The following is a 14258-nucleotide window of genomic DNA, read 5'->3' on the forward strand; positions in this document are numbered from 1 at the left end:
TAATTTTTTAGTTTTTTTAAAAAATATTTTTAATTTGAGTACATTAAAATTATCTAAATAATATATAAAAAATTAATTAAAAAAAATGAAATTTACCTAACGCAATAACAAAGAAGAGGAATTTAATAGTTGGATTCAAACCTACTTGCCTTACCTTAAGTTGAACCACCGAAGAAAAAGCATAACTTGTCATCATAACGAAGATAAAAAAAAAATGTCCACATGGTAATGTCATCGCTTAACGAACACAAGACAAGACAGCCCAGCCAAAGTAGTACAGCTGGCAATCCAACGTTCGAAATGGCACGAGAGAAAATCATAATAATAATAATACTAATAAAAAGAAATCCCATCCGCAGTACAAAAAGATCCGTTATGTCCAACGCAATGAAATGATGCGTTTTAGTCAGAAAAGTAGGCCACCATACTGCTACCATGCCTCAGATGATCAGGTATATTTTGGTACAGCATCGGATATTATTTTTTAAATTATTTTTTATTTAAAAATATTTCAACATTGTCACATTAAAAATATCTAAAAATAATAATTTTAAGAAACAAAATTTATTATGGAAACTGTGTAAACAGAGACACCAAAAGTCCTCCTGCTATCATCTAATTAAATGATATTAGACACGTGTACGGCCGTGTGGCTTTGAGTTTTAGCCAAGATATCCAACACCAACGCCAACCGCACCAGAAAGTGTCGAGGGTGGGTGGTTTCCGTTGGCTCCGCGTTGCCGTATTTACCTATCGGGCTGTGTATTTTTCTGCAAAACCAACGTGGGCTCCACCTCTCTCCAACCCCACCTGCCCATGATGAACCCCACCCAACTCAGCAATTCAGCCTATAAAAATGAATCCCCCAGCACGTAAGAGGCAACCGAATCCCATCCATAGCTAGCCCTGCACTCTCTCTAAGAACCACCGGAGCATGACATCCCTCAGTACCTTCACCTTCTCCTTTCTATTACTGCTCTCCTTCTCTTCCTTTTCCTTTTTCTATGCCTCCGCCGCTGGTACGTGTACCGTTCTTGAAGCTTAGTTTCTTGCAGTGCGTAATTGTTTTGTTCCCTATGTCTTGTATGTATAACAATGTTCTTTGCAGGTACGATAGGAGTGAACTATGGCAGAGTAGCCAACAACTTGCCAGCACCAGCAGAAGTGGTAAGCCTTCTGAAATCACAGGGAATCAACAGGGTCAAGCTCTACGACACAGACTCAGGCGTTTTGACAGCACTCGCCGGCTCGTCCATAAACGTTGTTGTGGCGCTCCCCAACGAGCTCCTCTCCTCTGTTGCTGCAGACCAGTCATTTGCTGACTCCTGGGTCAAGGGCAACATCTCTCAGCATTTCCCCCAAACAAAGATTGAAGCCATTGCTGTTGGCAATGAAGTATTTGTTGACCCGAAAAACACAACACCTTTCCTCGTACCAGCCATGAAGAATGTTCACAATTCGCTTGTCAAGTTCAATCTTTCTTCTATTAAAATCTCATCTCCTATCGCTCTCAGTGCACTTCAAAGCTCCTACCCGTCTTCAGCCGGATCCTTCAAAACCGAATTGATTGGACCCGTTATTAAACCAATGTTGGATTTTCTACGTCAAACCGGGTCATATCTTATGGTTAACGCATACCCTTTCTTCGCATACGCTGCAAACTCTGATGTAATCTCCTTGGATTATGCTTTGCTTAAAGAGAACCAGGGTGTGGTGGATTCGGGTAACGGGTTAAAATACAATAGCCTCTTGGAGGCCCAACTCGACGCCGTTCATGCAGCCATGTCAGCTATTCAATACAACGACGTAAAGATGGTGGTGACAGAAACTGGATGGCCTTCCTTAGGGAACGAGGATGAGGTTGGTGCCGGTGAAGCAAATGCGGCTTCGTATAACGGAAATTTAGTGAAGAGAGTTCTGACAGGAAATGGGACCCCCCTGAGACCGCAGGAACCACTTAACGTTTACTTGTTTGCATTGTTTAATGAGAACCAGAAACCGGGTCCCACATCTGAAAGAAACTATGGTTTGTTTTATCCAAATGAGAAGAAAGTGTACGACGTCCCGTTTACGCTCGAGCAGCTAGGGAATGGCCAGTCAGTGCCGGTCAACAAGAGCAACAGTCCGGCCCCGACCGTACAGAGTGGCGGTGATGTGTCGACGACATCATCAGTGGGTCAAACTTGGTGCGTGGCCAATGGGAAAGCGGGAGCTGAGAAACTCCAAGCTGGGCTCGATTATGCTTGTGGCGAGGGAGGGGCTGATTGCCGTCCGATTCAGTCCGGTTCCACTTGCTACAATCCAAACACGGTGGAGGCGCACGCATCGTATGCCTTCAACAGTTACTATCAAAAGAAAGCTCGTGGTGCCGGCACTTGCGATTTTGGTGGCGCGGCTTATGTGGTTACGCAACAACCTAGTAAGTATCTCTCTAATGATCTTTTCACTACGTTCACCTGTGATTTATGAAATATGATTCCGCCATTAAAGTCAGTTCATGTCTCTTGGATTTGAATCTGATTTCCGTCCTTAAACACCGACCGCCTGGAAGAAAAAAACCCAACAAATTATCACACATAGGGTATTGGGATTTGTACATGAAATGCAGCGAATCCAATAATTTTAAACCAATTACAGATTGAGGGCAAATATTTGTTTCCCTGTAGTTTGAAAAATAGATAAAGACATTACTTTCGACAGTAAGCTGACATATGAACCGTAGATACATAAGCTTATTTATTACTGAAGTCTTAAGTGTGACGTCGTTACGTGGACAGGTAGAGTAGACGTTGAAGAATAAGACATTCTGTCTTCATTTAAAAAAAAAAAAAGAGTAAGAAAATTAGCAAGTAAGAGATAATAATTGACCTAGCTATGTGGACAGATAGAGTAGACGTTGAAGAATAAGACAGTCTCCATTAAAAAAAAAGAGTATGAAAATGAGCAAGTAAGAGATAATAATTGATGTTGAGATTTTCAACATTACGTGCTTGTTTTATCCTAATTGATGTGTGTAATTGCGGCCATGTTCAAGTAATTTATATGATAAAAATCTCTAGCTCATCACCTGACACGATGAAATACTTTGTGCTGCAGGATTTGGAAATTGCAAGTTCCCGACTGGATACTGAACATGCCATGATGATGGCGAATTTTGGAAGGAGATTTGCTTTAGAGATTGGTGTAATTCTTTCGTCGTCCTAGACATGTTATAGCAAATTTTCTTGCTCCATACAGTTCAAGTGGAGTTGTCGCTCTTCTCTTTGTAATTTATTATACAAACAGACACAGATTTCTCTTTGTATATCTTATCATCTATTCTACGCATAAGATTTTCGTATATGAAATTTGTTCAAGAATTCTTTTGCATAATTCACTCCGTAACGTCTAATTTTCATATGGGTTTCCTTTTCAAGCTCTGGAACATTTTTGACAATTTACCTGAAGACTTGCTACGCACAAGATTTTCGTGTAAGAAAGCATAATTCACTCTGTAACGTCTAATTTTCATATGGGTTTCCTTTTCAAGCTCTGGAACAACTTTGACAATTTACCTGAAGACATGCTACGCACAAGATTTTCGTGTGAGAAATTTTTGTTCAAGAATTCTTTTGCATAATTGACTCTGTAACGTCTAATTTTCATATGGGTTTCCTTTTCAAGCTCTGGAACAACTTTGACAATTTACCTGAAGACATGCTACGCACAAGATTTTCGTGTGAGAAATTTTTGTTCAAGAATTCTTTTGCATAATTGACTCTGTAACGTCTAATTTTCATATGGGTTTCCTTTTCAAGCTCTGGAACAACTTTGACAATTTACCTGAAGACATGCTACGCACAAGATTTTCGTGTGAGAAATTTTTGTTCAAGAATTCTTTTTGCATAATTGACTCTGTAACGTCTAATTTTCATATGGGTTTCCTTTTCAAGCTCTGGAACAACTTTGACAATTTACCTGAAGACTTGCTACGCACAAGATTTTCGTGTGAGAAATTTTTGTTCAAGAATTCTTTTGCATAATTGACTCTGTAACGTCTAATTTTCTTATGGGTTTCCTTTTCAAGCTCTGGAACATTTTTGACAATTTACCTGAAGACTTGCTACGCACAAGATTTTCGTGTAAGAAATTTGTTCAAGAATTCTTTTGCATAATTCACTCTCTAACGTCTAATTTTCCTATGGGGTTTCCTTTTCAAGCTCTGGAACAATTTTGACAATTTACCTGAAGACTTGTTGAATTGAAAGAGAAGAGAGATGGATGATAAGATCGATGATCATAGCTGAAATTAAGCTAAGTTGAAGAAAAAATCTAGTATGATCTGGTGACCCGGCAAGACCTGGTCAAAAATCCAGTTGTAATTCAATTATTATTTTTTTATTACTAAAATGATGTTTTTTTATTAAAAAATAAAAGAATTAACCCAATCAAAACCTAAAACTCGAGTTTTAAATCGAGTCTAAAAACTATGACCAATATTATAACAGCACCATGTACGCTCTTTCTAACTTGTTTAATAAGATGATTAACAGGTGTGCAGGAATTCTTACGAGGTTGAATGTGTTGGCCATATTTTTTTTATCTTTTAGTAAAACATGTAATTTTAGAATTTTTTCTTGCACAAGAAAATGAAGCTGGCCGTAAATTACAGAGGTTTAAAGAATAATGTACTTTGATAGAAAAAGCTATGTTTATCATTGTATAAATAGGTTGTGTATCGTCTTAATCATGCCCTTGCAAAGGTTTAAAGAATAATATACTTCAATAAAAAAAAAGCTATGTTTATATATAATTTGTTAAACAGATTTCTCGAGAGATCGATCAAATTGATAAATTAGCATTAGCATTGAATATATTGGAGTAAAGCACAAAACTGTCTAGGTTTGCTAAAACACAAAATTGTCAAGGTTTGCTCCAGACGGAACCCTATGAAAGATAAATACTGATTTACTCAATTTTTATTGGTATATTGCATGAGTATTTCATAATGAAAATGGATGATTTTTTTTTTTATCCTTTTCTAAAAATCACTGGTTTTAAATTTTATAAACTTCAGGATTACTAGAAGCTTATATAATTATTAATTTCAAGACTCGTGAGATTTGTCGAGATACGCGTAAACTAATCCAGACATCCACGTTAATAATAATAATAAAAAAAAAAACACAAAATTGTTCAAAATTTGCTTGTGAACTGTAGCAATGAATATCATTGGAGTATCAATGAATACTGCATTCTTGGTAAACTTGTCCATTACCACCATCAACTTTTGGAAACCCAACAACCAAATCCATTAAAACCAATACCCATGGTCTTTTTTGAAAGGGTAATGTTTGCAACAACCTCACCTTGTTTTGTTGGAACATGAGATATATTTTTACATATAGTTCATGTCAGGACCCAATTCCTGCCATTTTGATCGTAGTTCCAAGTTCGCGGGTCCAAGGGACTTCCTTTACCATTTTTAGCTAGTAATAGGTTTGAAACAAAAATGCCATTATTCTTTCCATTCTCGAATGACCTACCCATTATAGATCACAAGTCTCCATGATCAAATGCTTCCTTAGCTTCTCATTAGGCACATATATTCAACCTCTTTTGTATAAAAAAATGTCATTTTCCAACCAATATCATCATACACTTTACTCTCCTAGTAGACTAATCAACTTCATATAGGTTGTTTCTTTCTCGACAACCTGATGTAATCTCTCCAGCATATCAGATTTCACCTGCACAATAACAAATAGAGTAGCAAGCACCTCTCGCCTACTTAAAGTATTTGTAACCTAGTTGTGTCGTTATGGCTTATGTTCCCATACAAAATCATATTCAGTCAGAAACTCCTGCCAGCGAGCTTGCTGTTATGACAATTTCTTATGTAAGTATTTGTCATAATATTTGTCATAATAGATACATTCTCTACACACCAAGACAATGCTCCAACATAGTCATTTTTTCTCAAGTGTGGAGTATATTTGTTTAGCCCCATTTAGTTTTGGGCTTTCAAATGCTATTGGATGTGTCTTGTACCTATACCTCACCAATTACCTTATCTAAAGCATCGGTATACACCTCAAAAGACACTCAAAATTTGGTAGTCTTAGCATTAGAGCAAAAAACATTGTTGTTTTCAACTTATCAAAAGCTCACTGACATACATCTATCCATTCCCACCTTTAGTTTTTCTTTAACGAATCAGATAAAGGCTGCCTTTTTGTTGGTAATAAATTATTAGTTCTAGGAATGACTGTAACTCAGGGATGGTTGTTGACACTAGTCAATCTAAAATAGCATGTACTTTTCTAAGATCCATCCGCAACATATCTTTATCCATCAAATGACATAAAGCATAATTTTTGCCCTTGTAAACTCATTTTTCTCTATTCACATACATTTTATATTTCCTTCAACCTACTTAACCTTTAAGATATGTATTATGTGATCTCTCACACTCCGACTATTACAATATCATCTAGATAAACCACAACAAAATCATCTAAGTATTCATACAAATCATTCATTAAGTTGCAAAATGTAGCTAGAGTATTTTTTAAATCAATAGGAATTGTCAAAAACTTGCATGCATCATACCTCGTTATACATATTATTTTTTATTCATCTCCCTCAACAATCCTCACTTGCCAATAACCTAATCGCAAATCCAACTTTGTGAAGATAGACACTCCACTTAGACTCTCCTTCAAGTCTTGAATCAGATGCACTATATATGTTTTCTTGATAGTTACCTTATTCAGTGCTTGGTAATCGATACACATCCTAAGGCTTTCATCTGTCTTCTTCGAAAGCAAAACAAGAGCAACATATAGAGCTTTGGAAGGTTGAGTGAATCCAATGTCAATTAACTCCCACTATTTTCTCATTCAACCAACTCCATAGGTGACATACAATATGAGGGATGAGATGGTGGTGTTGCTCCTAGAACCAACTCAATTCATTGATTAATACCCCTTCTAAATAGATGTTTTTTCAACAACTCTAAAACATACTCATATTATCCAGGCACTTATGCAGTAGCATTCGACACCTCACTACTCCGGTTCAATTTCTTATTCATTATTCTTGTAAGGAAGACTTCCTCACACTTATTGCTTTGTTAATAGAAATGGTTGAAAACCATGTCTTCCCATTTATTAATGCCGTTAACCGTCAAAAACTCATGATAAGAACAAAATAAGGACATAACTCATTAGCAACCATGATACCGTCAAGGTATGATGACATTAGAGTAACCTTTGCTTTCTTCAAACCAAGGATGAAATCAAAGTCATCTAAACTCACCATCAAGAAATCCTACTTCCCCTTCAATCAATCCAAAACCAAAGACATATTATATGCCGTGCTAGTATCTTATATGCCTTAACATTCAGTGCGCTCATGATAATAAGGTGATAATAGGGTTGTTATTCAATTGCAAGTCAAGCTCTTTATTTAAATTATTATACTTAATTTAATAGTTTTTATTTAAATTAATTATTTATTTTTTGCATGAACTAATTAATTAATTTTGATAAACTGTAAAAATTAAGTTTCATCAACTCAAAATTGAAGAGGGAAAGGATAAAAATAAATTATTCTAAAACTTTAAATCAAAATTAAACTGAAAGGTTTTTAAAGCTTATGGCTTGAACTTTAAATTTGATATTGCATTGGATAGTTTTATAGATTGGATAAATTTGAAGGCTAATGGTGGAGAAATAAATTAGAAAAGGGAATGAAAGATAATAAATATTAAATGTTATTATTATTAAATGTTTTAGTTTGAGAGGCATTTAATGCATTTGACAGAAAAAAGCAGATCTGCATTAGACCTTAATTTTTCGCTAGTAAACAAAATCATGTTCTAGTTCGAATACAACCAAATATGCTTATGAAAATTTAGTTAAAAAGGGACTGAAAACAAGGTTCTGAGAGATGCTAGCCTACTATTCAGGTATTCATTCCTCATCCTCTTCATCACCATCTCCACCAGAAGCCTTCTTGGCAGCAGCCTTCTGATTCTTTCTCTTCACTCTTCCAGGACGGCCACCTCCAAGTGGACTTGTCAGAGAGAAATCAATGTGTTTCTGGGAGTCAACCCTCACCATAAAAGATGGAATGTTAACAGCCTGCCTTCCAACCCTGAGAATAAAATAAATAAAATCAGCATTGGAAGAAAAACACTTACCTCAGCATCTTCCAACAAAATTCTCTTACGATTACTAGGGGATAAACAGCCCAGAGTAAGCAGAGCATTGGCAACCAAAGTTTGATCCAAAATGTGGAATTTCTCACACGCAATCTTCCATATTCTAATATAGTGCTTCCTAACTATAGTAACAGAAAAATCCCCAAGTAAGAAAGATGATAAATTGACCATTGAGGTAATACCAATGAATTACCAAAGTCTTGTTATCATATTTCTCGTAGAAAGAAAACTTGTAGATTAGTTCCTCATATATGCCTCGATGTATAAAATTGAACTATTAAAGTACTAATAATGGGTTGTGGATTTGCAGATTTTAGGCTCCCAATTAAGAACAAGCCTATATGACACATACAGGAAACCAAAAAAAGTAAAACACCAGGGGCAATAAAATATGTCCACTGATAATTCCAGTCGAGCTCACTGATGACAAGACACAAATGCATTGCTCACCACTGTATTGGCACCTCTCCAATTTTTGAAAGCTCTAGAAACAATGGCAAAAGGAGGAACTCCACAAAACAAATGGCATTGGAGAGTAGGGTACATGGAAAGTAACTTGTTATGCTGTGCTTAATTGAAGAAACAAGAGTAAAATCTATTTAATATGAAATAGATACTTTGGTATGTAAACCACAACTTTACTTAATCCAGATTAAGTAAAGTTTATGACAATAATAATAAAAAAAAAAAAACAGGGCAATCTTACATGCCTAAAATTAGAAATGCTGTAAAGCCTTTTTTTCTAAGCTGTCAATTTGATGATAAAATACTTGCATTCATCAACAAACAGTCACTCATCTACACTTGCCCCGCTAGTAGCAAGTACCTTAATTAAAAAACAGCAACCAAAGAGGAGCATAGAACACCATTAACACAGTACGCAACTAAAGAACAAGAGCAACTACTGTTCACAACGACACTTTATTAAGCAAACAACGAAATTGTGTACTATAAAAATAATGTAAGAAACAACAATATTATTCTAGCAAACAAAAAATAACTAATTTTACCTAATGTGCCTCTGCTTGATGAGCACGCGAGCATGGTGAATAGACTTCGCCATGCCAGCCTTGAACACAAGGGTCTGGAGGCGACGCTCAAGGAAGCTCTCAACAGTGAGGGCCAGGACATAATCAAGCTTGTTCTGGTTCTCCTCCAGAAGACCATACCTGTTCATCCTGCGGAGAAGGGCTTCACCTTCAAATATTCGGCGTGGATTCTTTTCATCCAGGGTGAGAAGCATTCTTGCAGCATTACGGATGCGGCTCAAGGCATATTGAACCCTCCATAACTCCCTCTTAGCACGGAGCCCATACTCTCCAACAAGTTTCAGCTCGGCATCCAACCGTTCCTTCTCATATGGACGCCGTGGCTTCTTGAAAGTCTTCCCATCTAGAACCACCCAAATTGCACATTCAAATTAATGACAGAAAAATAAGATCACCAAATTTAGAAGCTATTTTAAGCTTTTGATGAAGAATAAAAGGGTATAAAAATAAAAGGTATGAGCTTCGAAGATTTGTCCTGGATCAGAAAATTAAATGGGCTGCTGACCCAAACTCAAATCTAATAAAAATAAAAGGTCGATTGCTTAGGTTTCGATTTATTGCTAACAAAGAGAAAATATCTTGCAACGCAATGTCGAGTAGATACCAATTGGACATATTTACCACTTGGCATTCATAATCAATTTCTAATAAACAAAATCATATTTACTACTTGGCATTCATAATCAATTTTCAAATCTAGTGTTTTGTCTGTCCTGAATAATTAGCAGACAAAATGCCTGTCTCACAAAAAATCACGCGATCTAAGACCATTGCCTTGCTACCATTATCAGGTTAAAATTATGATCTTTCAGGCATGGGTATTCATTCTCATCTGATATTTTTTTTTAAAAGAAAAAAAACACGGAATCAGATAAAATTCAATCTTACAAAACGTTATTATGTGCGAAGACGGCGACTAATGGTATCCACAAAAATAATTAGAGCCAAGAGGATGCAAGGAAGAAAAAATATTCAAGATTCACCCAGATATCGAACTAAGCATTACAAACGCGTAAAACAGATTAGGGAGGTAGTGACATAGAGAAAGAGGGTATACAGTTTCTGTAAAAATTGACGTGAACCATGGTTTAGTCGGCTTGTCTTCAAGAGAGCAGAGTGAGCGGAGATCAGCAAGGAAGATCTGCACACCCTAATGAGCTTTTTCGAGGAATGGAGTGCCAGAGGCGCATGGGCTTCACTTAAACGGAGCTTGGATTTTAAAATAATCTATTTGGGTTCTCTCCGGAACCAATATTAGGCAAAAAATTTAGGATATGTTAAATAATAGAAAATAATATATCCGAAATTTTTTTTTATTTAGAGAAAAAAAATATATATTTGAGCGTGTGCTCCGAGAAGTAAGAAAAAAAGTTTGTCACTTAAGCTGTAAATTTGATACTGGTATCCAGGGGTTATAAAAAAAATTAAAAAATTGATTAAATTAATTAGAAAAAATAAAAAAAAAAACCAAATCATGAAAAAAAAAATATATTTTAAAAAACCGACCGGTTCGGTTCGGTTATATAAGTTTGAAATTGAAAAACTAAACCAGACCGAAATTAATATAAAAAACCGAGTCAAGCAGGAAAAAACCGAGTTAAACCGAAACTAAATTCATTAGAAATTACAAAAAAAAATATATAGTTTTTGATTTTTAATATAAAATAACCGAACCAAATCAAAACCAATCGGTTGGGTTTTGGTTTTTGTTTTAAAATAACCGAACCGAATGGAGCCAAAACCAGTCGATTTGAACCAGTTTTGATTTTTTTTTAATTCGGTTTGGTTAATTTTTAGATAAAAATAGAACCGAATCGAAAATGATCACCCCCTACTAGTATCATTTAATTATATAATAAAAGAACATATAATAATAATACATGGACTGAATCAAACAAAAAGAAGTTTTTATGAGAGCTTGAAAAAATAAAGAAATTAATGATGCAACTCAGTTTTAATTCAATTCAATAATGAATATCAAAATTTTAAAAAAAAATCCTAACCTAAATCAACCTGAATGAGCATGCAAAATTTGCAAGTTGGTTCATTAGACCAAAATATGCAAGAGAAAGCAAATAAAAAAATGATGGAGCCTAGTTCCTAAAAAAATCAATGTAGAAGGATAATAACGAAAAAAAATCTAGAAAAGGATAAAAAAAGATAAACTAGAAAGTCAGGCATGCCCACAAAACCTTATGACCCTGATCAGATAAATGAGATAACCTAATATAAGAAAAATCAAGAAATATTATGAAGCTCAATTCTTAAGTAACTTAATGTTGAAGGATAAAACTAAAAAAAAAATATTAAATTAAAATGCAATGACTAAAAAATAGATCTAGATCGACCTAGGCTAACCACGTCAAACTTGTGGTCCTGATAATGAGGTCAAGATAACTAAATTGAAAGGAAATCAAAGAAAATTATAAAGCTCAATTTTTTTAAAAAAATTAATTTTATAAAATGACAAAAAAAAAAGTAACATAATGGGGACCATATTAGAAAAAAAAATCAATTATGAAGAGATTTTGCCCTTTTTTTAATCGAAGGATGCAAATAAAAAGAAAATTCAATTTCATAAAAGGATCAAAAACTAAAAATAAAAATTAGAAGAATGAGGACAAATTTTGAAAAATAAAAAATAAAAGGACAATCTTTAAATTTTTATTAAATGATGAGATTAAAAACAATTTTAAATTTTAGAAGGATCCTGACAAAAACTTAGTAATCAAAAAAAGAAGGAGGGAATTTAAAATGATAATAAAATAAGAGGATAACTTTGAAATTTAGAATGACCATCATGAAGTTTGAGGAGAAAAAAGTAAAAAGATAAAATAAAATGATGTTGATAACACACCAATAAGAATGAGAATACATACACTAAAGGAGGTCGTACATGCCCTCAAAGCATTGCGACCTCTCCCACTCTCTAGCACATGCATTTCACATACCAATCAGTTTAATCTTTTCCTTTAACTTAAGTCCCTCATTTTTTTTTCATAATCAAATTCGGTCCCTTAAGCCCTTATTACTCTAAATTAATATAATTTAAATATATTTTGACAAACCAAACACCAAAACATTTCCTTGACATTGTGAGACTTTTATATCTAGGTAAAAAAAATTATGAAGTCAATTTGCTAAAAAATAATAATATGAAAGGATCAAATTAAAATAAAAAAGAACAACAACTAAAATTGGAAACCAGTCCATAAAAGGACAAAATTATATGTATATAAAAGTTTTCAAAGAATCAAATTTGATCTTTAATGCTTTAATTACTCTAAACCAATACAATTGAATATTTCCTCAACACCTTGAGTTCCCTATTCGTAGGTGTATTTGAAGCAATCCAAACTACACTAAAGGATCTAATAGAAGTTCTAGTTGGGATAATTACAAGATCAAGGGTGAAAAAACTCATATATGCGTTCAATAAGCTTATTTAGAGTATTTGGGCCACATGTAGATTTCAAAGAGGCCACAACAAGTTATGATTAGACTTTAGTCAATTTTATCTATGTATGAAAGGGGGCTTGATCCATTTACTTAATTATCTAATTAATTTCGACAACTAGAGGTGATTTTTGGGCTTATTTTTCATAGTGCATCATTTTATGATAACAAACATTGAGCTGAAATTTTATTAAAAGACTTCAAAGACTTTATTTTATATACAGTTAAAACTTCATATTGATCACACATTAGGAAAGCCTTGCGATAAAGTCTAAAAGCTACCATGTAAGATTTGTATTAGTTTCTTATTTGGTTTTATTTTTTTTTCTATTTTATTTAGATATCTTTTGTTAAATTTTTTAAGAATTTCTCAGACTTTTAACCTAGTATAATAGGGTTATTTAACTAGTAATTAGTTTTTTTTTTTCAGACTTTGATTTCAGAATAATATATTATGTGTGTGTGTGTGTGAGAGAGAGAGAGAGAGAGAGAGAGAGAAAAGTTTTTTAATTAGGTTTTTCATTGAACTACTTTGACTCATCGCAGAATTAACCAAGCTTCATGGTATCTTCCATACTACTTATTTGTGCTTCTTCATAGGCATTAGATAATGGTTCAGTTTCTATAGTCTTGATGCCTCATTATAAGTTATCGTTGTGTCAAGTTCAATCACAAACTTGAATTCAGTTTTCTTGGAAATGGTCGATTTGACTATGGGTTTTTGAATCTTTATATCCATGAGGTTCAATTCAGTTACTATATAAGCAACGCTTTAAAATCAGGTTACATCTCTTTATCTTTTAGTTTTCATGTTATTTTATCATTATTTTCATCTAGAAGAGAATGATTATTTGTGATCTGGTTGTTTACATTAAAAAAGGATCAAATAAATCAAAAAAGGAAAAAAAATAGGGTTTGGCCAGAAAATAAAAAGGTTTTCATCAAATCTTGGATGCAATAACTCAAATTTGAAACTTTTTTATTATTGTGATATCTTAGTGACTCATCTTGGTTTTGGAATTATTTAGATATACTTTGTTGGGTTATTTCTAAAAATTACAAAGAAAATTCATAACAGGTAGTTTTTGTGTCAATACTTTATTTCTTGTTAGTTTTGACTAAAGTCAACACGCACGCGCGCACACACACACATATTGTCTTTGATTAATTTGGGTTATTTGATTCTTATTTCATTAGCTTTCTTATTCTTTAATATATTTTTTTCATGTCTTTGTATTCTTTATATTTCGCTTGCTATTCATAATTTTGTATTCATAGATTTGTATTGATAATTTTTAGGTTTTTATTGCCTTTTAAGTCTATATATTATTTTGGATTGCACTATTAAATGGTTAATTTTTCTAATTTGTTCTATATTAGTTCCTTAAAGAACTAAAAGTTTTTAGATCAAGTGGTAAATTGTGAAATGTGAGTTTATTATAGTGAAAAGCCAAAAAATTATGTGAAACATAAGAGAAGTGACATTTAATGAGTGTAAACACATGAAAGAGTGTGTGATGATATATTTCTCTTGCTACTAATATGAT

At 33.8% G+C, this 14258-nt stretch overlaps 2 protein-coding genes across 2 annotated transcripts; one reads left to right on the forward strand and one right to left on the reverse strand.

Annotated features, from left to right (window-relative positions):
- Positions 1 to 863: 863 nt before the first annotated feature.
- LOC118035341 (glucan endo-1,3-beta-glucosidase 12) lies at positions 864 to 3372 on the forward strand. The gene is made up of 3 exons (XM_035040864.2): positions 864 to 1019; positions 1109 to 2419; positions 3097 to 3372. The coding sequence occupies exons 1-3, from the start codon at positions 935 to 937 to the stop codon at positions 3129 to 3131; spliced, it is 1431 nt and encodes a 476-aa protein (XP_034896755.1). The 5' UTR covers positions 864 to 934; the 3' UTR covers positions 3132 to 3372.
- A 4426-nt stretch (positions 3373 to 7798) lies between these two features.
- Positions 7799 to 10496, reverse strand: LOC118035372 (small ribosomal subunit protein uS4y). The gene is made up of 3 exons (XM_035040926.2): positions 10313 to 10496; positions 9217 to 9598; positions 7799 to 8139 (listed from the first exon to the last, which is right to left on the reverse strand). Exons 1-3 carry the CDS (start codon positions 10338 to 10340, stop codon positions 7956 to 7958), a joined length of 594 nt encoding a protein of 197 aa, XP_034896817.1. The 5' UTR covers positions 10341 to 10496; the 3' UTR covers positions 7799 to 7955.
- Between the last annotated feature and the right edge of the window lie 3762 nt (positions 10497 to 14258).

This window comes from Populus alba, chromosome 11 (genome assembly GCF_005239225.2).
Source record: "Populus alba chromosome 11, ASM523922v2, whole genome shotgun sequence".
NCBI lineage: Eukaryota > Viridiplantae > Streptophyta > Magnoliopsida > Malpighiales > Salicaceae > Populus > Populus alba.